Genomic DNA, 25,905 nt, shown 5'->3' on the forward strand with positions numbered 1-25,905 from the left:
GAATCTCTCTGGTTTTCCTTCCCTGTTCTATCACAACAGTGATATGAAATGAGTAACAGTGAAAGTGACACTCTTTCACACCTCACAAACTCCCAAAACTTTCAATAGTAAAGACGAGTAACTATTAATTTCCCATTCAGGTCTTCCCACATGTACAGGTATAGTTTTAGAGATTGCAGAGATCACTCATGCACCACAAGGTGAGGAATGAGCCCATCATGCTGGCGTTACATACTGTATGGGTAAATAAGTATGTTCTCCGTGCTGTTTGCTTGTGGAGATTTAAGACATGCCATTTCCAAGTCTGATTCTAATGGGTGGCAGTTTCTGCAGTTGGTAGCATGAAGATTGTCACATGATCCATTTCCTCTCTGGAACTGTAACACAAATCTCATTTCCTCAGCAGTCACAATATCTGTACCTACATCTGAAACCGACACTTGTATGCCTGTGTGCCAACCTGCCTCTTGTCTCGTCTGCCTCCAGGTTCATAGGTGAGTGTTCAACTGACTTTTCCTGAGGTTTAGAAGTTCTAACCTTATAAATATTAAATATTTTAAATATTGACTTGAAATTAGCCTAAACTGCTCCACGTGTCAGTTGCTTAATACTTGCTACTATGTGTACTTTTAAGTTAACACCAAAAGCACTTTGGTCAAAATGTTTTTGTTTTTTATGTGCTTAGTGACTTAATATCAAATGTTGAAAGACAAAGTGAAAGATTGTTACTGTTTGTTTTAGACAATATGTATTTGTTTTATTTTGCTTTTTAAAACGTAAAGACAAAAAAACACAGTGGCCACAAGAACTAAACATCTGACTTTGATCCAAGTTATAACATTAGTATAGTATATACATACAGTATGTGACATAACCAAAGACAAAACTGTGCTTATTGAGAGTGTAAATGTAAAAATGTCATAAATAAACACAGGTTAAGGAAATGCTTGGTTCCATTACATACAACAAATAACCTTCCAGGCAGAAAGAAGGGAAAATGAATAAATAAATAAAATGTGATTTATTTACCAAATGTATTTATAATTTTGAAGGGGAAAAAAAAACATTATAACCTAAAAGTCTCAGTTTGCTAATTGTCATTATTGCAAAACAATATATTTTTAAGATATGAAATGTGTGAGTTTTCCCAACTGCATAGGTAGTATGGTCATCCTGATCATTGTTGTAGTAATAGGTACTTTCCATTGCATAACTTTCAGTGCAACTTGGCTCAGTGGTGTGTGACTGTTGTTTTTACTGTCATTTGATATGCGGTAACTCCCCATTGTCACAACCAAATGCGCCACGTGTCAAATAAAGTGTTTTTATTCCGGTTAGTGTTAACTATCTCATGGCTCAAAGATAAAATTCAGTTTTGTCTCACCTCTCATGTTAAGCCTTTTAGGCTATATAACAATCATTAACAGTTGTGAGTCTACTTCCAAACATTTTCAGGCGTCAATTGTACACACGCTACCCACAGTGACAGTTGGCAGCCTTCACCACAAATCTAGTAGTCCTTTTCCTGTGTGAAAAACTCCACCCAACACATGTGCTACTCGCACGCAAGCAACAACACGAGTAATGAAGTCCTGATAAGAATGCTATAGGTGTCTGTTTCACACCTTTTAGATCAATCAGTTTTGCACAGCAAACAGAGGAACGATTGCCATCAGTATCACGCATCTCTTCAGATAGTGTATTTCTTTTCTTGTGGTGTATGCTGTCTGATGTTTTATGCTTTTACCTTCAAATATTACAAAACAATCACATTATATAAATTAAGATGTTGCAAGATGCTGATTAATTTCCACCAGTTTTTTTTGTGTAAGAAAACAAAACATTGTACCACAAGCCTCACGAGCCTCTGTTAAACCCCAAAACACAGGTGTTGAGAAGCCATTCACCCCCCAGTCATGATGGGGAATTCCAGCAAGCTAGACAACGCCACCCTGTCCCTGTTTATGAATGTAAATGCCAGCATTGCCATCTCTGTCATCTACATGATCGTCACTACGATTAACCTGGTAGGAAATGGCCTTTCCATGTGGATCCTCATCTTCCGTACCTCCCCCAAGACCCCCTCCATCATCTTCATGATTAATCTCACTCTCACCGATTTAGCCCTTGGCGCTGCCCTGCCCTTTCAGATCGCCTACCAGTTCCAAGGATACAACTGGAAGTTGGGACCCAAGATGTGCAGGTATTCTTTATTATTGTGGGCAATGTTAAAGTATTGATGAAGGATGTCTTCAAAAGAAATCCAAAGAAATTGTGTTTGTCAAGCCAAACATTATTTTCACAGCTCAGTGTACATCCACATAAAGTTAGATGAGAAGATGGATACCACTCTTTCCACATTGTTCTCTTCCATTTTCTTGCTAAGTGCTTGAGTTTGCATATAGAATATCTTTGCAGAAATAGGTCAATTAATTCTCACCCAAGAACAATTTGTCATCTCCATGGCAACATCAGGGTCACTAGGAAGTTAACATTAGGTCAATAAGCTCTGATCGCTTATTTTTTCTTTTCCATTTGCTTTGATCATTTCCCTGTCATTCAGTCTGCTATTACAATGTCAGCTATCATTAAGGGACACAAGGGACAGGAAACAATAAAGAATAATAGAAATTCTCAAAACCAAACTGACAATAGTCAGTATATAGCTTAAGTAATTTCCTGTTTACTAGTAGTTAAATCTAAAAATAATATGTAGACTATTTATGACCTATTTTTGTGTTAACATCTTTTTTTTTTAATCTGTACAGAATCAAAAGTGACAAAGTCATGTTCTAGGGACAAGTGTCGAGAATTAGCTTCGGCTAAAAACACTATGATACATACATCAGATGACTGTTGAAGCTTACCTATGTTTTTTGTATCTGTCCCTATCTAAATAAACCTTAAATGAAGTTAATAAGTTACGGGTTAAAAAAAGGTTTATGGGCCAGCCTTTTCTTGGCTAGGTGCGGTGATTTCTCCTGTCTCCCTTGGTTGCGTGGCGGCCTTATGGGGGTGACAAGACTCCAGGAATTCACTACCACAGGCCAAGAAATAGTCCGGCGCACACACCCCCCCCCCCATAACTGCTCGTTCTTACATTTTGTTTCATGTACAGATTAAACAAACCAGATACTATAACGTGTTCATTTGTGAGCCTTGGAGCTGCTGGCGGGTGGATTTAGTTATCTTTGGATGGAGCCAGGCTAGCTTTTCCCTTGTGCTTCCAGTCTGTTTGCTAAGCTGAAATAATTGGCTGCTGGCTGTGTATCTTTATGTTGAACAGTGGTATTGATCTTCTCATCTTTTATGTAGTTTTAACCTGTAAATAAATAAAACACTATTTTTGTCTATGTATCCACCCACAGTGTCATGACCCTTGTCTTCTACACCAATATGTACTGTTCCGTCCTCACTATGATGGCCATCGGAATTGACCGCTACCTTGGCATTGTCTGGCCAATGCTGTTCAGGCAGATCAGGAAGAGAAAGTCCAATGCAGTCATCAGCTGCGTCCTCATGTGGGGTTTAGTCCTGAGCGTTCTGTATCCGCTGATGACCACAGACCTGACCTTTGACATTCCTGAACTCGGGATTACCACATGCTTTGACGTGCTAAAGAAAGACATGCTCCCGAACGTGACTGCCTGGGCGGCCTTTCTCTTCAGCATGGTGTTCGTCCTCTTCCTCTTCCCTTTCTGTGTCACAACATTCTGCTACATCAGTGTCATACACAAACTGGCCGGAGATTCCAAGACAACCCAGAAAAAGAGAGCAATACGTCTGGCCTTCATTGTTCTCCTGGTCTTCACCTTGTGCTTTGCTCCAAACAACATCCTTCTGTTGACTCACACTGTGCTGAGACTCTTCTATCAGCAGTCTATCTACATGTCCTACAAACTGTCTCTCTGTTTCAGCTGCCTGAATAGCTGCCTCGATCCGTTCATTTACTACTTTGCTTCCAAGGATTTCAGACACAAGCTGAGACAGATAATTAATCTGCAGAGTCTGAGTAGTGGGGACTCAATGAAAATGGAACATAGAGAGAGTTTGTACTCGGCACATTGCACTTTCGAAGGTCAGGAGAGAGAGCACAGCAAGGTGTCTTTGATGCCCAAGAACACCACAGCATAGGGACATGGAATGAGAAAATCAGAATAAAGATTGAGGGAGTTGTTAAAGTGTGGGAGTGTGCCAAGCTCTTATGTCTAACAATTTCAAAATCATTTTACTTCAGTTTTTTTAGGGAGGACCACGGAACAAAAGAACATGGTCAGCAGCTGAGTCTTTTTGATAACTTTATCTTTATTCTTGCAATAAAAAAAATGTAAGACTGAAAAAACATTTATTGTATGTGTATTTTAATATCTGACACAAGCATCATAATAGTTTTGACAAAATATGTAGCATGCACAAGTGCAAATGAAATGTGAATGGAATGTTTGTGTTGTACAGTATGAGCCTTCTCTGACTGAACATTTTTAACATTGTCTCTGTACATATCTCTATAAATGTCTGTATACTGTGTTTTACTATGAATTTGTATAGTTGACCTTTTAACCTTTTTAACTTGTTTCAAGATCCTCATTTTCACTGTTTTTCTTCCTCTACAAAAATAAATGTATTAATATTATCGTTATTATTATTATTATTATTATTATTATTATTATTATTATTATTATTATTATTATTATTATTATATAATTAGAAGTAGTAGTAGTAGAGGTAGCCTACTGCATACTACCATGGATGCATGCTTTCAATGGATGCATGCTACTCTGTTGCTGTTAAGCTGTTAACAGCATAACAGTGTGCGAATGGTGGTTCCGCTCACGTTATGAAACGTCATCACGTATGCGCCGTCACGTTCGTAGCAAGAAGCTAGCTATATTACTAACTGTCTATGGCTATATCATTTCAGTTTCCTAACTGGAGTAGCTAGGTAAGCGATACTCTCTGTGTACTGCATATCTACTGTAACGTCAATGTAACGCTCTCAGACCATCAAACGTGTTTCTTTTGAATGACTTTGTTCATTCAAGCGTGTCACTTTTTTTGTGGGTGAGCTCGCTAACCAAACGTTACAGTAACTAAACGTATTACTAGCTTCTAACGTTAGCTAACATCAAATTTACATATTTAAGACAACAGAGTTGTGAACTAGCGTCAGCTATGTCGTATGTTATAACGTTATTGTTTGGTGCTTCAAACACATGTATTATCTAACGTTACGTGATTAACTTTGGCTTCTTTCAGGCGAGCCAAATATTGTTTGTACAGGAACGTTACACAGTAAACACATTGCCGTTAGACATTGTTTGGAAAAGCTGTAACTTTATTCAAATGCAAATGGTTACCTGTATGCATTATAATTACAGTGAGTGGAATTGCATTTACATTACTTTACAGCAGCTCATTGTCTTTTGTCGAATGCATTATTCTATGATGTATGTATGAGACACATTGGCTTTGGCCTGGAACTAACCATTACTTTTATTATAGATTAATCGTTTGGTGCATAGACCTTAAGAACGTAATGACCATTACAATATCCCAGAGAGAGGTTTTGTTAAAACCCCAAAATATACAATTCAGAATTATTTAAATCCGAGAAAAGCAGCAAATCTGTACAGTTGAGAAACGGACCAGTTAATGGCTTGAATTTTTTTTTCTTGATGAATTACTTAAATGATTAATTAATGGTCAAAATTGATGTTATGTCGATTGACTTATCAACTAATCACCTAATCATTTCAGCACTGTCCTCGGTGATAGTGCATACCTGTACAGCTGTAGTCATCTGACTCCTTACTGCTGAGTCTTTAACATAAACTAGGCCACATCTGTAATGTTTAACTCTGTATCACTTTATGGGCAGTTAGAGAAGGCCACCATGGTGCTGAACCCTGTCATTTCCAAGCTCGCCGGTAAACTGGTTGTGCTGGCAAGTGCTTCTCCAAGGAGACTGGAGATTCTCAGCAATGCGGTAGGTTTCCCTCTGGTTAGACTCCCAGGAATTATATATAGATCACGACAACTGCACATTTTGTTTAATTAACAATTGTGCATATTGAGTTCAGCTGGGACAAGGTTTCTCTTTTGTGGGCCATGAATCTGCTTTTAGGTCCCCAAAAATCCTGACTGGACCTATGCATCATTTAAAAAAAAAAAAACTACTTAAACCAAAGTTACAGATTTCTATATATAAAATCATAACAAATCAAACACATTTAGGTATATCCGTCTTATAAATCCTTCATGATCCAATCAGTATACCAGGCTAGGGCTGCACGATATGAGGAAAATATGCGATAACTTTGTTGAATATCGTGATGACGATATTCCTTGCGATAAAGACACAGATATTAAAGTGTACTCAGTTCTGCATGTCTGCTGCTTTCAGTATTCTGCTAAAATACAACAAATAGCTTGTTGAATTTAAAACAAACGAAAAGGAAATCATTTCCAACATATTGAATTGAATATAAAAGGCACCACTAAAAAATGAAAATTTAATTTTCTACTAACATTTTCTTTCAAATAACACAAAAAATCTCTGAGTGTCTATCTCCATATATCACTGCCTTTTTCGATCTGGATAATGCACCAGTTGATATTGCAATGACAATAAAAATACGATATATTGTGCAGCTCTACCAGGCAAGCTAATGTGCTGTCCTAACAATAAGGTTGAGAAACCCTGGGCTGAATGAATCCTAAATGATTTGTCACCTATCCTACTTTGTCTTATCTGATGAGAATGATGTCAATGGTAATGAACATAATGGCAATGAATATTTTATTATTTATAATTTATATTATGTTATTTATAACTAGACCGATATATGGAGCAATATTACCATATCGCAGATATATATTTGTATTGATGTACAGTATATGTTAATCAAAAGTAACAAGCAATTGATGAGCAGAAGATTTGTGCAGGGTTATTTAGAAACCGTTTTGCTGTTGAATATGTTTTCTACCATAGAGAACTTCCACTCAGTATATATCCTAGTTAACAGTTCTTTTTATGTAAAAATAAAAATAAATGTTCATTTGGCTTCTTATATATAGTGTCGATTGGACTAAACTTTTAAGGGCCATTTCTAAATTCTATCTATCTATCTATCTATCTATCTATCTATCTATCTATCTATCTATCTATCTATCTATCTATCTTTTCTATATTTCAGGGCTTACGGTTTGAGGTGGTACCATCCTGGTTCAAAGAAACTCTTGACAAGGGACTTTTCAAAGCACCTCACGAGTATGCTGTTGAGACAGCCAAACAAAAGGCCCTGGAGGTGGCCAGGAGGATGCCCTTTGTGAGTTCAGCTCCTTTTTGTATGACAGTATACAGTATATTATCATGTTGAATGACTACTTGATAACATATTCCGTATTCATTTGCTTTAGAAACACCTGAAGACTCCAGACATAGTAATCGGAGCTGACACTATTGTGGTAAAAGGAAGAAAGCTTAACAGGATATTATCTGCTTATTCTCTGCAATAAATGCATGTTTTCTTATTCTCTCTGTCCACTGTTTTTCTTTTCCACAGACTGTAGATGGCATGATCCTGGAGAAGCCAGTGGACAAAGAGGATGCTTACAGGATGCTGTCAAGGTGAGTGTCATTTACATTGTTTCTGAGTTAACATTAGAAACGGGCATGATCTGGTTTACAGTTTCTCTCTTCTTTATTTTTCTCTTCCAGCTTGAGTGGTAAAGAGCACAGTGTCTTCACTGGTGTAGCTATTGTCGTCTGCCATGAGAAAGAAAGTAAGTCACATCTGAATAATGGTTAGACTTACAGGTTTTCTTTAGATATTTGATAAAACAAACTAGTTAGGCTGTTTTAAGATACTTTTTTTATCTTTTATTTCTTAAATGTCCAGCAAGAATATCTGTGAGAAAAAAACTATACAGTAATGTACTGTGTGTGTTCATACCAGTTTCCTAAATATATATGAGAGGGTTTAGTGTAGTGTTTCCAGTAGTGGACACATTTAATTTTTAATCCTGCCCCCCACCCCAGACGAAGAAGTGGATTACCAGTTGATTGAGTTCTATGAAGAAACAAAAGTGAAGTTTGCTGATCTCTCAGATAATATGCTGTGGGAGTACATCAATAGTGGTGAACCCATGTGAGTATGAACTTTCACATATATGTAATAGCTATTTGCATAATAATATTTACTTAACCCTTGTGTTGTCCTTTGGTTCCCGGTGACCCGAAGGACAAAACAAGGGTTAATACAGCACCTTAGTGCTTGTTTGTACAGCATTTTGGTCAGCTTAAACTGTGTTTAAATGTGCTCTAGAAATAAACTTTACTTACTTACTTTACAAGAAACAGGGTTTAGAGAGTAATTCTCAACAAAGTAAATGGAAGTACAGTACATAATCCTTGTTTTGTCCTTCGGGTCACTGGGACCGAAGGACAACACAAGGGTTAAGTAATATTTACTTAAAAATTAAAAAAACTATACTATACTTAAGTAATATTTACTTTAAAAAAAAAACTATAAAGTAAGAAGACATCTGTGTTGCACCAGCGATTCTTTTTTTACTCTAAGCTATTGATTTCTCTTGGTGTAGTAACCTAACCGCACATTTGTTCAATGGAGGTCATTTAGTAGATATGAGCTTCATGAACCTGTTGCTTTTTGGACTTTGATGCCTGAGTTTTGTTCAAAATGTGTTTGCTTTGTCCTATTTGACAGTGAATGTGTCAGCAAAAAAATTAAAGATTGACTCATGTCAGCGAGAGTGTATTGCTTGATTTGTTCTGCATTTGAGGAAGAAGAAGAAGTAACATGTGTGTGCAAATGTTTTTGCCAGGGACAAGGCTGGAGGCTATGGTATTCAGGCTCTCGGTGGGATGCTGGTGGAGTACGTCCATGGTGACTTCCTCAATGTTGTGGGTTTCCCCCTGAACCACTTCTGCAAACAGCTGGACCTTATTTACAACCGCTGTACTTCCTCCGCAGACCAAGAAATTGTGTCTGTCCGGCTGAGCCACAACGGTTCTCACGCTACCTCGATACTCACTCAGCCCCCACCCGGCCTGCCAGCTCAGTCCAGCCCCAGTCCCAGCTCTAAAGCCAAACCCAACCCCTCATCCAGCCCCACACCGGCCAATTATACACACCATACCCAGAACAGCTCTTCAGCCAATCCTGTCCATAAGGTTAGTTTTCCTCACCCTATGAGCACAACCTGTTACCTTTTTATCATTAAATATAATTAACAGTCCTCATTCTTTAGGTGAAAAGGAAAAGCAGTGAAGGTGAAGTGGATGAGAGTTCCTGGATGTTGGTCAACAGCCTGTCTAAACATACAGACGATAGAGAGGCTGAGTTCATATATAATACCACATTACCACTGGTGACTAGCAGTGGGCAGGTGATTGAGCTCAGTGTGACCGAGCATGAGGACAGTGAACCGAAAAAAGACGACTTGCAGCGAATCATTGATCTGATGGACGGATTCAAAGCCTCAAAGGTAATTAGAGATAAACTGTGTATTCCGATATTGTTTAACCTTTTTGTCATAGTGAAATACGTCAATGGTGTAGTTTACTTTTAGAGGATGTAATGTGGCGTTTAGCTCAACTTAAAGGAATAGTCTGACGTTTTGGGGAAATACACGTATTTGCTTTCTAAAGATCGGGAGCACAGGGGGAAAAGCTGTCCTATAAATCACTTTCATCAGCACCTCTAAAGCTCACTATAAACATATTTTTTTAAATTTGCACAAAAAAAGAAGTGAAAAAGTACCTTTTGTGGTTTTACACATTTCTTTCTTTCTTTTCACAATCTGTAAGCACCGGGTAGTCTATATTACGTATCACATTCATACAAATAAAGTTTCACTTTGCTTCTGAATCCATTCTGCCTTTCCTAAAATGTTCCAGGCACTGTTTACCGCGTCCAAGATGTGTGTGTTTGACCTTCTACAAAGCAGGCCAGGGCTGGATGCAGCACAGGTGGCTCAGGAGATCAAAGCCTCTGTGAAGGGCACTGCATGCCTGCTAGAAGCCTGTGTGTCTCTGGGACTGTTGACGAGCAAACAGAGAGGTTAGTCAGGACTGATCTATGCTTATCATAATGATACCTTAAAGAGATCACATTAGTGCTTAACTTGAAACGAATCTCTCACATCTTTCATGGTGTCTCTACTCCCAGCATGCCAGAAGTCAGTGTACGAGAACACAGATCTGTCATCGCATTTTTTGCTGTCAGACGCTCCTTTTTCGCTGCGGGGCTACATCCAGCATTGTAACGACACCGTGTGGCCTCTTTTCTCCCACCTTGAGAGTGCTGTGCGGGAGGGAGCCAACCAGCGCGAAAAGGCTTTTGGGAAGACATCCAAGGATATGTTTCAGGTGATTATCTCCAAGTTCAGCCTCAGATGGATAAAATGTGGGGGGAAAAACATTTGAAAACATTTTAGAGATGCCGTTTTCTATTTTGTTCCTCCTATGTCATTTGTTTCTATTTAAAGGATACTTTCTACAACAGTCAAGAAGCCAAACTGAGATTCATGAATGCCATGCACAGCATTGCTAAAGTTACAGGACGAGCTGTAGCAACAGCCTTTGACCTCTCCAGTTTTAAAACTGCCTGTGATCTTGGAGGTAAAAAACGAATGTAAAGGTTTAAAAGTGTGTCCTTAAATAATAAACCATTCTTTTACATGTCATCTTTTTGTTTTTTTCCCAGGATGCACTGGTGCAATGGCCTACGAGTTTACTAAAGCCCATCCTGGGTTGTCTGTGACAGTTTTTGACTTGCCTGCAGTTGTTGAGATGAGCGAACATTTCCTTCCTCTGCACACAGACAACCGGGTATCATTTGTAGCAGGTCAGTTTGTGTATCTGCATCAAAATACAATGACAAAAAGATAGTTAACTTTGTTATGCTGTTATTCTGTGGGTCTTAGATATTAGAGTAACATCTCACTCTGTGACAGTTTTTTTTTTTTTTTTTTTTTTTTTTCTGTTTCTTTATGAACAGGAGACTTCTTTAAAGATGAGTTGCCCAAAGCAGACTTGTACATCCTGGCAAGAATTCTCCATGACTGGCCTGATGAGAAGGTGGGCATTCTTCTGAGTAAAATCGCGAATGCGTGCACTGCAGGTAAAAAACACTTTCTTACTACATATTTTGGCTAAATAATTCTTGGTAACATAATTAAATATGTATTATTAGCTAGGGGTGGCTGTTCGGTTCTGTACGGTTCTTGTTATTTTTTTCTTTTAATCTTTAACACTCCATAAATATACTTCCCCATATGATATACAGCTTAATTATCCACAATGTAGGATACAGTATTAAATAATTATATAGTTATATCATGTAATCATGCACAAACTGAATTTGACTTGACTTTAAGCACATTATTGGGACCATCTCTGAGGAAAGCTAGGTGAGATTTTGATACAGCAAGAGGGAAGACATTGATGGTTTAATAAGCTTTTCATTTATTTGGCAAAAAAAGAAGAATGTGTATTGCCATCTACAGGAACGTATGTGCCTTTTGAGCACATGAAGATTTAATGTTACAGAATATCAATTTAAATTTACCAATTGATTTTATCAAATTTTCATTTATTTCATATATTTATATTTCATTTATCGAACTGCCAACTTCAGTGTAGCTCTTACAAAAATTGTATCCTTTAAAAGAAAAAGAGAGGAACTCTTAAAGCTCCGTCTTTTGAATAAGTCAGAATACGTTGAACATTAAAAAAAAAAAAAGTTTACATTGTTAGTTAATTTCTTATCCTGGCCTGGGCTCATTCATACGGTTTGATAAAGTACTTATTGGACTTTAACTTATCATTGCACTTACAGTAACGTGCGTAGCTGTCCTCAATTTAGGTCCTCCTTTACGTCTCATCTCCGGTTTTTCCTGGTGTGTGTGTGTGTGTGTGTGTGTGTGTGTGTGTGTGTGTGTGTGTGTGTGTGTGTGTGTGTGTGTGTGTGTGTGTGTGTGTGTGTGTGTGTGTGTGTGTGTGTGTGTGTGTGTGTGTGTGTGTGTGTGTGTGTGTGTGTGTGTGTGTGTGTGTGTGTGTGTGTGTGTGTGTGTGTGTGTGTGTGTGTGTGTGTGTGTGTGTGTGTGCCTGAGCAGCCCCGCCCGCTGCAGAGAGCCGACAGGATTGAAAGGAAGGCTACATTGCGCATGCGTTGAACAGTGCGGCACACACGCTCCGAACCGAGACAAGCGTACCGAACAGTTCGGATGTTTTTTCATGAACCATACCACCCCTATTATTAACATATGCATGCTTAGTATAACATTCGTAGTCACGTGCCGTTGAAACTGTGTGCCAGTTTTTCATTTGTACAGTGAGTAGCAACTCAGTTAGTTCTGTTAAAATCATATCTAAAATCTGCTGCTGCTTAGTTTGGTGTCAGTAACCTGCAGTCTCCCTAAACCACAGCTGTAACCTGTTATCATTAACTGATTTAAAAGCTTTTTTTTGTGACATATTAAACAACTCTAGAAGCTGGCAAGTTTATAGGCAAGCCAAAATACCAACCTGATTTATTGTATCTTTCGTATCCTCCTTGATCTTTATTGTTTGCATAACGCAAAGGAATGCAAGGGGATAAGAGGTTACAAAACCACCACTATCGTTCACTAAAGTTGTTGTATATCTGTATACACATTATGCACTTGTATCATGCTGCCAGGCTGTGGACTCCTGCTGAGTGAGATCTTCTTGGATGAAGACAGAAGGGGCCCGAGTCGCGGGCTGCTCCAGGCCCTCAGCATGAGCGAGGGGAAACAGAGGAGCGCGACAGAGTACGGTCTGCTTTTGAAGAGCCATGGTTTCATAACAGCACATGTCAGACATACAGACAACCTCCTGGATGCTATGCTCTGCATCAAAGTGTGACTGACAACACCCTCAACAAGACTTCTGATATACTGTAGGTAACATTTGCCAAAATAAAGGACTAAGGTCAGGAATATTTTTATGGTGAAGTGTGAGTCTGTAAAACAGATTCTGTCAACCAATCCAGACAGATTAGGGTGAAAAGAAAATCTGTTAATGTTTGAAGTATTGGATGCAAAACAGAGTGTTTTGTTTGTGTTATTGGGCATTTAATATTTTTCCTGAACACTAAGGTCTTGAGCAATCTCTTCTGTTGGGCCTTAGGATGTGCAGTGCTCATAGCTGAGACCGTGTTGGACGGACAGACACCCTACTCTGCAGTCTCTCAACATGCTTGCCCAGACTGAGGGTTTGGAGAGGACAGAGAGCCAGTATGCAGACTTGCTGAGCAAATACGGATTTGGGGACATCCGTGTGGGTTACACTATGAACTTCCTTGATGCTTTTATTGCCATTAAAATGTAGCATCTGCATCACACATACAAATCCTCATGTATTTCATTCATTTGATTATGACAGATGGCCTTTTGAGGTCCTTTGCTTAAATAAAAGAAGTAATACAACAATAGATAATGCCAAATTTCATAAGTAGAAGTGCATAAGTATTATCAGGAAAATGTAATAAAGCACAGTAAAAGGTTCAAGGTTCTTTATTATTATTATTATTATTATTATTATTATTAGTGTTTGGTAATGCAAATCTTAAAAAAAAAAAGTAAAAGCAAACTCTGAATCTGAGACAAAAATAGTGCAAGATAAGATATAGAACTAATATATAAACAAATAAAATATAAATCAAGTATTACAATAATATCATTTAGTTTATCATTTTTTATTTAAATTTGCTCCTAATGCAGGAAGGGCCTTTTCAGAGTGTTTTAAATTATTTAAATAACATTGGATTATTAGTATTACTTTTTGAAGGTGTAAACTGCAATTTAATTGTGGGGTATACTTAACTTATTATATATGTTGAATTGTATGCCTATTTTGTATTATTGCATGTACTTTGGCATCTATGATACAGTTCATCATCAAAAGTGTGATCACGGCCTTCCTGGAAAAGAGAGGCTTTCTTTAAAGGTGCCCTATGGAGGAAATATTTATTCATAATTCAAATTGAAAGTCCAAAGAGAAATTGAAAGTCCAAAGAGAAAACAAAGCGAGATCAAATTAAAAATATATATTTTTTTAAATTTTCCATTTGGCTTTGGCATTTAATATTTGGCTTTTAATTTTCATTTAATATTTGGCTTTTGAATTTCAATTTAACATTGGCTTTTAATTTTCATTTAATATTTGGCTTTTGAATTTCAATTTAACATTGGCTTTTAATTTTCATTTAATATTTGGCTTTTGAATTTCAATTTAACATTAGATTTTCATTTGGATTTAATATTTGGCTTTTGAATTTCCATTTAACATTGCCTTTTCGTTTGGACTTGACACATGTCAATGTAAATGAGGAGGCGTGGCCCAAAGGCTGGTGGGAGAGTCTTAAACGAAAGGGGTGCAGAGGCACCTTATGAACAGCAGGGGGAGCAGACTGCTGAGGAGCACACTGTTGAGCGTCTGTCTGCAGCTTCACCACCTTGGCCAGGCTTGGCCTCTTATTTCACATGATAGAAAATGATGATGTAGGCTAAACACATGGAGGATCGGTGCCTTGGCGTTGTGCGATTTGGGCAAAAATAGAAAATCTGATTTCAACCAGTCTATAGAGAAAGGGACTACAGTCTTTACCCTTTTCTGTTTGAGGGAAGGAAGAGGCCAGCAGCAAGGCGCAACGCTTTGCTTTTCCCCGCTCGGCCTTAACAACACGCACCCCGATCCGCAAACATCCACAGCTGTCCTCCGGCTCCGCTGTCCTGCCCGTCTATCTGTGCTCCGTCCCCAACGTTTCTTTTTTGCTCTCTATCCGCTCCTCTTTCCTCCTTGTGTCTCAGCCATTCATTATCAAAATGTGGAGCACTTTCCGTGTTCCTCCAGCATCTCTCCTGATGAGATCTGCCTCCGGTGCGCTGGGAGGAGTCTTCAGTTCTGTGCCAGGCAAACCAAAACACCACAGATAGACGGGCAGGACAGCGGAGCCGGATGACAGCTGTGGATGTTTGCCGGATCGGCGCTACAAACGGAAACCCGGGAAAAGCAGAGTGGAGGACGCTGTGGGCTGCGGGCCCTTCCCCCTCCCTCAAACAGAAAATGGTACCATTGTGGGAGTGACACTGGGGAAGGGGGCGTGGTGGGGATATCTTGGTGGGGGTTGTTGGTGGGGGTCTGTGATGGCCCGTGTGGAAGTTGGGGGGCAGCGTCTCCATGATAGGGGGCCAATCTATCTCTGTGCACGGCCACCCGTCTGCCGCGGGGGGGTAGCTGTACTTTGTATACTACCTCCCCTAGCCGTTCCAACACCCTACAGGGGCCTACCCAGTCACTGTCCATCTTAGGGCAACAACCCTTTTTCCTCTGCGGGCTGTAGACCCAAACCAGTTCTCCTGAGTCCAGGTGGCGGCCCTTGTGATGCAGGTTGTAGTTTCTGCGTTGTCTTGCCCCTGCGTTCTTCACCTGCACACGCGCAAAGTCGTGGGCTGTTTCCAGGCGGTCCTGCAGTCTCCGGGCATACTCACGTCCTGGTGGCGCAGCTGGGGTGTCAGGAGGGAGGCCAAAGGCTAATGCTGGTGGGGTGCGGAGCTCTCTACCCAGCATTAGCAGAGCTGGTGTGCAGGCGGTCGACTCTTGGACGGCAGACCGACAGGCCATCAGCATGAGTGGAAGGCGCTTGTCCCAGTCCCGCTGGTGTTTAGAGGTGATGATGGCCAGTTGTTGGACCAGGGTCCTGTTGAAGCGCTCCACCAAACCATCACTGGGTGTAGAGGGGTGGTACGCGTTTTGTTTATGCTCAGTCTGTGACGCGACCATGCCCTCCAGTAGGGCTTCGGCTACTGTTTCTGTCTCCTGGTCAGGGAGGGCGTAAGCCTCTGGCCATTTGGTAAAGTAGTCCATGACTGACAGCACATACTTGTTTCTGCTGTCCGTGACCGGGAGTGGGCCGACTATGTCCACCCCGATTCTTTCCATGGGTGTGCCGACTGGAAACTGTTGGAGTTGGACATGGGACTGTTCAGGTGGGCCTTTCTTTGCTGTGCAGCTGTCACACCGCCTGCAGAAGTCCTCTACGTCCCTCCTGAACTGCCCCCAGTAGAAGTTCTGACGTAGGCGACAGAGAGTTTTGGTGACTCCGAAGTGACCGGCTCCCGTGGCCCCATGCACTGCCTTCAGCACGGCCAGCCTCTCCGGCCTGGGAACCACCAACTGCCACCTCAGCTCTCCCGTCGCTGGATCTTTCCAGGCCCGCTGTAGCAACCCTTCAGTCAGCCGAAGGGCCTGGAACTTTGCCCACAGCCCTTTTGTTGTCGTGGAGCACGGCGCCACCTCTTCCCAAGGTGGCCGTGTCTGCCTTTCCGCCCACTGGAGCACTGGCTGTATGTCCATATCGGCCTCCTGCTGCCATCTCCACTCAGTCGGTGACATTTCAGTCAGCTCACAGCCCACCCGGCTGACCGGGGCTGCCTCCTGTTCCTGTAGCTCCCTGTCTCGTGTCTCCTTGTGATCACAGTGGCGGCATCTGTCCTCCACGCAGGGTTGGTGGGACAGGGCGTCCGCGTTGGAGTGGCGGGCTCCCGCCCTATGCACCACCTTAAAGTTGTAGGACTGTAGTTCCTCCATCCAGCGTGCCACCTGACCCTCCGGCTCTTTAAAGGACATGAGCCACTGGAGGGCAGAGTGGTCAGTCCTGATGGTGAACGGCAGCCTGCAGAGGTAGTATTTGAAGTGGCGAATAGATGATAACACAGCTAGGAGTTCTCTGCGTGTGACACAGTAGCGACGTTCATGCTTATTAAAAGCTCTGCTGTAATAGGCCACCACTCTCTCCCCTTCCGGGCTTAGCTGTGCCAGTACCCCGCCCACTCCCTGGCCACTCGCATCACAGTCTAAGATGAACGGGAGGGAGGGGTTGGTGAGCGTACCAGGTGTCCAGGTTTCCCGCAGCCCCAGCACAGTCTGGCTCTGTCAGCTCCGCTGCCCATGCTGATGTTTGTGGGACCTCAGCTGCTGCCCTGACATGAGGGCTGTTGTGTTCCGGTGTGGGCATTATGACGTAGGCGCGTGCTGTCTCCCTCTCTGATGCCCTCTCCAACGCCTCATGCAGGGACCGTGGATGTGTCAGCTGTACCTCCACACGTAGTTCGGGTGGTGAGAGGGCTTGCATGAATCGGTCGCGGCCTAACTCGCTTTGCACCGCCGGGGGCATGCTGCTGTATGCTCTGCGGGTCAGGCTGTCAATGTCATTGGCTAATTGCCGTAGCGGTTCCCCATGTCTTCTGTATCTGTTATTCAGTTCATTGCGGAGGAGCTCTGCCTCTGTAAAGTTCCCAAACCTCGCTGGAGCGCACCCACCAGTGCAACATAGCTCTGTCTGTCCTCTGTATCCAACAGCAGCAAGCATGCTAAAGCCTCGTCAGTGAGGCACATAGCCAATTGCAGCGCTTTAGTCTCTTGTGACCAGTTCTGTGACTTAGCAAGCAGTTCGAATTGTGCGTGAAAAGCTTCCCAGCTCACCTTCCCGTCGTACTTTGGGGTTTTCACGGAGCTAGCTGTCACCGCTGTTATCCTGGGACGGGCGCCGCCATCTTTGTTTACATCCGAGCTTCCCGCGCCGGGGGTGACGTAGGCTTACGCGTCCCCCTCCGACTTTAGCTTGCAAGCAGCAAAGCGCGCGTGTCCTTGTCCCCCGAAGCCAGCCTCGGAAGCCATCGCTCCCACAGTCCCAGAAGGTGGGCTCTGCTGTCCTCCAGCCGACGTAGCTCCTCACTCAGGCCACCAAATGTCCATCCGGTGGCTACGTCCCCGTCGCTCGTCTCCCCCGCTGTCTTAACAGATGAGAACATTTCTCCCCACGCTTGTGGCTGCGCGGTCCAGCTAACACTAACCTAAGCTAACAAAACTGGTCGCTAGCTAGCTAACAGTGCACGGCGCACCCTCAGGCGTCCCTAACCTTTCCGTTGCTTTACTTCTGACACCAATGTAATGATTCTTACACGGGTCAGAGTCTAGTTAACTCGTTTATTAGCTACCAACAGCAGCTACAGGCATTCGAACACATAGAGAGGGCCGAGACTTGGCCGGAACTCCAAAGAGGCCGAACTTCCTCTACCCGTTGGCTATATACCCCCACGGGAACCGCCCCCCTCTCACCAGGCTGCCAACCTCAGCTTGCAGGGGGTCATACGTAGGTGATTGGCAGACGGTCGCTACAGTATGAAATAATCACGGTTTAGTCTACTATGCCATGATATGACATCAAGGGCGTTGTATTGAATCAACAGCCACGTGCAATTTATCTAGCAGGTGAAGGTGAAACTAAAAATGTGCAAGAACTATAGACTAATACAGGCTTAAATGAACTGACAATATAAGTTAGGCTATACGACTTACAGTTGTCAAGAATGCACACATGTTATCTCAACCGGGTCCTCCGGACAGCCTGTCTCTTTGAACTTTCTCCCTTTTCTCCGAGTGGCACGCGTGCCCACTCGCGTTGTGAAGCGCATGTCTGGGCTATTCTCCGTCGACGTGCTCTTTACAATCACTGCTGATAGACGGCTTTTTGTATATATATATATCTGATACCGTGGCACGAGAAATCTAACCTTGGCGGACCGCCACTTGCCAATCAACATAGAGGAAACACTAAATAACCACCAACCCTGCTCCGGTTGCATCTACAACACGTCTGCTTCCTCTTTCTCTATCTCTCTTCTGCCCACTTAGGCTACCACCTTAATGCCCACACTTGTTACTCGAGACTGCTAGTTACGTTTCTCTGACAGAGACTATGATTATTACTAAGCAACCAAGATGCATCTTCAACCACGCAAAAGATTAAAAACAAAACCGCGAAAATGGCCAAAATAGGTAAAAGTTATTGTATTTTCTTTGCCTTTTGTGTAATGTATATAGCCTAAAAACAATTTTAAATGACAATACAGACTATTTTAGGAAAAGTCAGGTACCAGCAGGATTGTATTTTTTTTATTTAGCAAAGTTATTACACATATAAATTTCAAAATGACCGTCCAGGCCACAGGGGTACCATCTAGCAGCATGTATGCTACTCAGCATTAATGGGCCACCTCTTTCTGAATTCCCCTATAACCGAGCCTTGGAGTTATTTTTCCAAAAGCCAAGAACATTCAAATGCACACAGCAAGGCTGCCAACTTTGCCACTGAGGCAAATATGCAATTAGTTTCATTATGAATGGTTTCATACTATAGGCTACTTTTGGGTTTTGGTTTCCCTATGAAGAATTTCTTGTAAAATTAATTTTGTAGACCTACAGTTCCTCAAAAATACAGTTCAATCAAAACGAAATCAAAATATGCCTCAATGTGTGTGAATAGAGGTGAATAAATAATTTTGTTTGTGTTGCAGCGAAGTGTCAGCTCCGTTTAAAGGTCCCATGACATGGTGCTCTTTGGATGCTTTTATATAGACCTATATAGGCCTTAGTGGTCCCCTAATACTGTATCTGAAGTCTCTTTTATATAGACCTTAGTGGTCCCCTAAAACTGTATCTGAAGTCTCTTTTATATAGACCTTAGTGGTCCCCTAATACTGTATCTGAAGTCTCTTTTATATAGGCCTTAGTGGTCCCCTAATACTGTATCTGAAGTCTCTTTCCCGAAATTCAGCCTTGGTACAGAATTACAGCCACTAGAGCCAGTCCCACAATGAGCTTTCCTTAGGATGTGCCATTTCTGCATCTGTAGCTATTGAGGAGGAGAGAGGGGGCAAGCTGGAGGGTGGGGGTGGGGGCCTTGACCAACTGCCACTTTTTTGTTTGTTTGCCCCCCTTTCTTTTTTTTTCTCTCATGGGTGGGCAAAGCAGAGAAAGGGGAGGTAACCTTGTTCCTTATGACCTCATAAGGAGAAGATTCCAGATCGGCCCATCTGAGCTTTCATTTTCTCAAAGGCAGAGCAGGATACCCAGGGCTCGGTTTACACCTATCACCATTTCTAGCCACTGGGGGACCATAGGCAGGCTGGGGGAACTCATATTAATGTTAAAAAACCTCATAAAGTGAAATTTTCATGCCATGGGACCTTTAATACATAAAACATTTGGTGGCGGGACTGGGGGAGTTCTGACAGATCTGCCCCCACTGCTAAAAAAGATCCTAGAGGAAACACTGAGACATTAATTAAGAAGTTCCCCATACTTTAAGAGTTACGCAGCACATTCAACAGGAGTCATTCTTGATGCCTAAACATCTCGGTATTTTCGGTATTGATGACGCGAAAAATAATGACAGTAACTCCAGTGAAATTATTTGAAACTTGTTAATGAGGACTAGATTAGGACTGTATTAAAGATGATTCTGGTTTCCAACTTCGCCCTAGGTGTCTGTTAAAACAAGGACGGAGACAACTTCTCTCTTTTGATGCTTTATTAAGATCAAGCAACGTGCAACCTAGCTAACAGGTGAACACAAACAACAAAATCTTATTTTAAATTTGCAAGAACTATAGACCAATACAACAACAGGCTTACATTAAAGTGATGGTTCGGAGTAATTTCACCCTAGGGTCCTTTGCACCATGATCTCGAGCCAAACACCCCCCCAGAAGCTTTTTTCACCTGGGTCGAACATTGGGAGCGTTAGCGTAGCGTAGCGTAGCGTTATCAGCTGAATAGCTTAGCGCAGAGGCTAATGGATCCGAAGTGTCTCTTAACATTACCCCACTAATAATGCCCGAAATGATACCAAACGTCTACAGTAGTACAAATAGGTTATGCACTCATAAAACGATGGATTGTAAAATTTGTAAGTACACCAGAAGTTTATGTAAATAACACTTGCCTGCTGGCTTCTGCTCTCTGCTGCGCTGCTGCTGCTGTTACTACCGGGCAATAAGAGTGCTTAGGGACATCTACAAATTACAACACCGAAAAGAGATGCAACAAAATTTTTATTAATTTAATGATTAAATAAGGTAATGTCTCCAAACTTACCTCAATTATCCTGTCTACTGCTTGTTAATACTACAGCACTTACTTTAAAAAATAAGTTAAATTAAAAAATATTTTTGTTGCATCTCTTGGTTATTTGTAATTTGTAGATGTTCCTAAGCACTCGTCTTACAGCAGCAACAACAACAGCAGAGAGCAGAAGCCAGCAGGCAACTGTTATTTACTATAACCTTCTGGTGTACTACAAACTTTACAATCCATTGTTTTATGAGTGCATAACTACTATACTGACTAGTGTAGACCTTTGGTATCATTATCGCTTTTAAGTGGGTAATGTTAAGAGACACCCGGATCCAACCTAGCATGCTATCAGCGACTAACGCTACTCTACGCTAACCCCCAATGTTACACCCACGTCCATGCTTACCGAGGTGAAAAAAGCTTCTGGGGGGGTGTTTGGCTCGAGGTCATGGTGCAAAGGACCCTAGGGTGAAATTACTCCGAACCATCACTTTAACTGACAACATAAGTTATACAACTTACAGTTCGCAAGGACGCACACACACAATCTCAACTGATTATCCTTCGGACAGCTAGTCTCTTTTTCTTTTCTCTCACTTTTTTCTCCGGTGGCTGTTGCCGTGGGGGGCCGCCACGGTCAAATCAACATAGAGGAAACACTGTATTTAAAGCTGATTCTGGTTCCCAACTTCACCCCAGGTGTGTCTGTTTAAAACACGACTCAGACAACTTCTCTCTTTTGATGTTATATTTAATTAAGCAACAGTAGAAACATTGGTGTGGGTAGCTCTGCTTACGTGTGTTTGTGTGTGGTCAGATCTCGAGGATGCACACACACACACAATCTCAACCGGGTAGTCAGTCATCGTCCGAACTGCGACCTCTCCTTTTTCTTTCTCTCACTTCTTTCTCCGGGTGGTGCGCGCGGTGTGAGGTGCGTGTCCGCTCTATTCTCCAACATGTAGCCTACTCACAATAATCACTCCTGATTGACGGCCTTTTGTACAGCCTGTGTAGGCTACTTTTTCAGACGCTCAGCAGTGTTTTCCTCGGCAGTCTGCTCCCCCTGCTGTTCATAAGGTGCCTCTGCAACCCTTTCGTTTCAGACCCTCCCACCAGCCTTTGGGCCACGCCTCCTCATTTACGTTCAATTCAATTCAATTTTATTTATAGTATCAAATCATAACAAAAGTTATCTCGAGACACTTTACAGATAGAGTAGGTCTAGACCACACTCTATAATTTCCAAAACCCCAACAATTACAGTAATTCCATCAAGAGCAAGCATTAGCAGTGGCTATCGCGACAGTGGCAAGGAAAAACTCCCTTTTAGGGAAGAAACCTCGGCAGACCCAGACTCTTGGTAGGCGGTGTCTGACGGGCCGGTTGGGGGTGTGATGAACAGTGGCGATAATAGTCACATTAAAGGTCACAGTGACTTCGAAGGTTATCGTGGAAGTTCATGTCATAGCAGGGCACATCGTGTCATACTGAGTAGTGCAGTCCCCTATACCGGATCCAGACTACTCTGTGCATAGGAACATCACAGCAGGGCGTTGCGGGATGTAGCGTGGCGCTGCAGAGCATGGGTGGATGCGGCGGATGCAGCAGGACGCAGCAGGATGCGGCCGGGAATTGCAGAGAATCGCAGAGCATAGCTCTGCGAAGAAGAAACATAAGGACTCCGGGGAGTAAACTCCCCAGAGCTAGATACACGTTGACATGTGTCAAGTCCAAACGAAAAGGCAATGTTAAATGGAAATTCAAAAGCCAAATATTAAATGAAAATGAAAAGCCAATGTTAAATTGAAATTCAAAAGCCAAATATTAAATGAAAATGAAAAGCCAATGTTAAATTGAAATTCAAAAGCCAAATATTAAATGCCAAAGCCAAATGGAAAATTTAAAAAAATAATATTTTTAATTTGATCTCGCTTTGTTTTCTCTTTGGACTTTCAATTTCTCTTTGGACTTTCAATTTGAATTATGAATAAATATTTCCTCCATAGTGCCCTGCCACACAGGTGTATTTGTGTTATGTGGTGAATGTGAAAATGAACTGCTACCTCCTCTGTCAGCTCTAGCTACTGAAAAGAAATAAGCAGAGAAATTAGACCAATCACAAAAGCTGGTCAGTCTGACATCATATTGCCTGAGCTCATTACTATTCATTACCTCGCCCAGTTGGGCTGGGTAAAGGATTCTGACAGCCAGGCTCTCAGTGGCTAGCTGTTAGCCAATCAGATTCAAACAGCTTAGCTTGTTGAATATTAATGAGAACTGGCAGAAATCATCTGAGTCTTCTGTAGTTTTTCTATAACACGCTTGAAACAAGGTAACCAAGGCATTTTTTTTTCACAAAAAATGTTACAGAGTCCATGGTAGAACTTCTGGCATTACCACAAAGTAATGAAATACGTGTGGTAGGGCACCTTTAAGTATAACTTCCTTGAATAAATAAAGGATAAAAAAGTAAAAACTCTTTCTGCGATTGATGTGTAGCTTCCTCATTCCTATAACGCTCACACTGGTCAGCTGGAGGACAGCTGTGGCTGGAGAGTTCATCCTGCCTCTTAAACACTCTGTGTCATGTTATGACGATGCAATCTGGATGCAATTGAAGGAAAATGATTAACGAAGAAAGAACTAAATTGAAGCAGCGTTGCCGCTTAAATATGTCATTTTTGTACATTGAGATTCTGTGTCTCCCCAGCGACATGACTTCATGTTTATTTCAACTTTATAGGAGGCTGGAGGAAAGCTGCCAGTGATGAGAGAGGCTAAGCCCTGTCAGACATACTCTGAGGCATGGGTGAAGCATGTGTCGGTCTTGTATGCACTATTTAAACAAAGCATACATTATTGCCACATTTGGTCTATTTGACCATAATTGCTCTCTTTTTTTTTCTTTTTTTTTTGCAAAAAATGATCAAACTCCGACTGCTTATCCCCTGACGTTAATCTATCTCAAATTAGAGCTGCAGAAAAATAATACTTTGCTTGTCACTGTTATACTTACAGTAGATGCAGCTAAGTGATATTTGATACCCTGGAAATGTAAGCCAAATATTTATTTTGCAGTTGAAAGAATTGCAGTGCCTTAGTTCCTTGCTATGTCAGTAAATCTCCTCAAGATGGCACCACAAACCTGCAGATCTCTCCTGAAAACTTGGAGACACACGGAGTTCCCTGTTTTGTTAAACTGTGTAATTCTTTCCAGTGGATGTGTGCTATAGAGATCGTTTGCACTTTAAGTGACAGCAAGCCCTCAGAATTAAGGTTTATGTTGCCATGTTTGGGAATTAATTTGCACTTTATACATATGGTTGGGTAGGATAGTCACTTAATGCATAGAAGCATATGACACTGCCCCTTAATTCCTTACAGATTTCAGTTTTGAGGCAGCGGATAAAGCAGCCAACCAGCTGATGGGAATGTGGGAATATCTCTTGCCAGGATAAATAGCTCTTATTCTTTATGACACTGAAAGTTTATCCGGACTGCTCTTCATTTTGGATCCCTCTCTAAGTATTTTCCTAGATGGGTAATAAGGGTGGTCATGTTTTTCATAGCTATTTTCTTGTCAGTCTGGGCTCAGACTCTTTGTGACATCTAACTGATTTCCATTGCTCAGATTTTGTTCTTTCGATGAGGAAAGACAGGGGGAGGGTGGACTGAAGTTCAAACATGACAATGTAAATCACATAAGGTTTGTTTTATTGTTAGCACACACTGAACACATCAATACACCATATATTGCAATAGCAATACTCTCCTGCCACAGTGATTGTGAAATTCTATTGATTCAATAAATGTAGTACTTCATACACATTGCTGATCATTACTGATCAGTTCTTTTTAAATACACTAAATTGTAGCAGGAGAATGTCAGGCTCACATAACCCAGATGAGGCTCACAAATCAAACAGCCGAGTCGGCGTTCCCTTAAAACATGATGAAGCATTTCCACGAAAGGATCTGCATATCCATTCACTTCCAATGTCCCAGCTGCACCCGCTCACCCTCAAATGCCTCGACTTTTGTGTACGAGCATCAACAGCAAAGCCTTTGCAAGGCTTTTCTAATGAAAACCATTCAAGTCAATCAAGTTTACCAGAGACCAAAGGCCAGTGTAATTTGGGAAAATTGCTGAAACTCCAAAGTAATCTTCTGTAATGTGATCTTGCCTATTGAACACTGGCTGTACTGTACGTGTCGGATAAGAGCTCAGTCATTTTCTTCAAATGTAGTCTTGACAAGCAGCATGGATATCCACCTGCAAGTAATCATCATTCTAGTGTTAAGTGCTTTGATATTAAAATGACTGATTTAAGACCATTCGCTGCTGGTAGATAGCGACTTGAAAACACTTCCACATGTTAATAGTGAGGATAAGCTGGGTTTGTGAACCGGGTAGACTGCGTGTTGTGTTTACTGTTGTAGAACAGCCAGTGAAAACACATCATGGCTAGGTCATGACTTCACTGTTTCAGTCGAGAAAGCAGACTATACATTAAACAAGAATGATGCAATCAAAGCCTGTTAGATAGTAATGAGTGCAACGTTTCATGAGATTTAGCATGTTTACTGCTTTGTGATGCAAACTTGTACTTATTGAAGTTTCATGCAACTTCTAGTGTAACCACTTGGGGGCAACATTGGCTAAAAAAAATAACCACCAGAGGCTGATTTTATCAAGTTATATTGTTTGTTGACACTCTTATCAAAGTGACAGGAAAAGACAGACAATTTCACTGCTGAGATATTTGAAATTTTGCAAATATCCATGTCAGACCTTTGTGTTATCTTAGTTGAAAAAATAAACAGTTTCATTGTTTATACCGGAAGCATCCCTGTGACTTTGAGAAGTATACACAGAATCCAAATGGTTGAATGCAGAATAACAAACACTCTCTAATCAGTCAGTTTTCTGAATC

At 41.6% G+C, this 25,905-nt stretch overlaps 2 protein-coding genes across 3 annotated transcripts; both read left to right on the forward strand.

The window, feature by feature from the left end:
- The first annotated feature begins 274 nt into the window (after positions 1–274).
- Positions 275–4,633, forward strand: p2ry8 (P2Y receptor family member 8). The gene is made up of 3 exons (XM_039818656.1): positions 275–494; positions 1,889–2,203; positions 3,369–4,633. Exons 2-3 carry the CDS (start codon positions 1,917–1,919, stop codon positions 4,132–4,134), a joined length of 1,053 nt encoding a protein of 350 aa, XP_039674590.1. The 5' UTR covers positions 275–494; positions 1,889–1,916; the 3' UTR covers positions 4,135–4,633.
- Positions 4,634–4,825: 192 nt separating this feature from the next.
- On the forward strand, positions 4,826–13,366 carry asmtl (acetylserotonin O-methyltransferase-like). 2 transcript variants are annotated; one of them, XM_039818834.1, is made up of 16 exons: positions 4,826–4,942; positions 5,879–5,986; positions 7,197–7,328; positions 7,420–7,467; positions 7,566–7,630; positions 7,721–7,785; positions 8,042–8,150; positions 8,848–9,196; positions 9,274–9,510; positions 9,923–10,085; positions 10,194–10,393; positions 10,513–10,645; positions 10,731–10,871; positions 11,025–11,147; positions 12,708–12,947; positions 13,178–13,366. In XM_039818834.1, the coding sequence occupies exons 2-15, from the start codon at positions 5,894–5,896 to the stop codon at positions 12,911–12,913; spliced, it is 2,064 nt and encodes a 687-aa protein (XP_039674768.1). In that variant the 5' UTR covers positions 4,826–4,942; positions 5,879–5,893; the 3' UTR covers positions 12,914–12,947; positions 13,178–13,366. The 2 variants fall into 2 exon arrangements, with proteins under 2 accessions (XP_039674768.1, XP_039674769.1); XM_039818835.1 differs by lacking the exon at positions 13,178–13,366 and having other exon boundaries at positions 11,025–11,104; positions 12,708–12,869.
- Positions 13,367–25,905: the final 12,539 nt, after the last annotated feature.

The sequence above is a fragment of the Perca fluviatilis genome, chromosome 12, assembly GCF_010015445.1.
Source record: "Perca fluviatilis chromosome 12, GENO_Pfluv_1.0, whole genome shotgun sequence".
Classification (NCBI taxonomy): Eukaryota; Metazoa; Chordata; class Actinopteri; order Perciformes; family Percidae; genus Perca; species Perca fluviatilis.

Bases quoted from the DNA above. Each gene is read 5' to 3' on its own strand.
- p2ry8 (XM_039818656.1), top strand. From the start codon at position 1,917: ATGATGGGGAATTCCAGCAAGCTAGACAACGCCACCCTGTCCCTGTTT. The intron at 2,204-3,368 runs GTATTCTTTATT...ATCCACCCACAG, and splicing joins TTGGGACCCAAGATGTGCAG to TGTCATGACCCTTGTCTTCT.
- asmtl (XM_039818834.1), top strand. From the start codon at position 5,894: ATGGTGCTGAACCCTGTCATTTCCAAGCTCGCCGGTAAACTGGTTGTG. The intron at 5,987-7,196 runs GTAGGTTTCCCT...TCTATATTTCAG, and splicing joins TGGAGATTCTCAGCAATGCG to GGCTTACGGTTTGAGGTGGT. The intron at 10,394-10,512 runs GTGATTATCTCC...TTCTATTTAAAG, and splicing joins CATCCAAGGATATGTTTCAG to GATACTTTCTACAACAGTCA.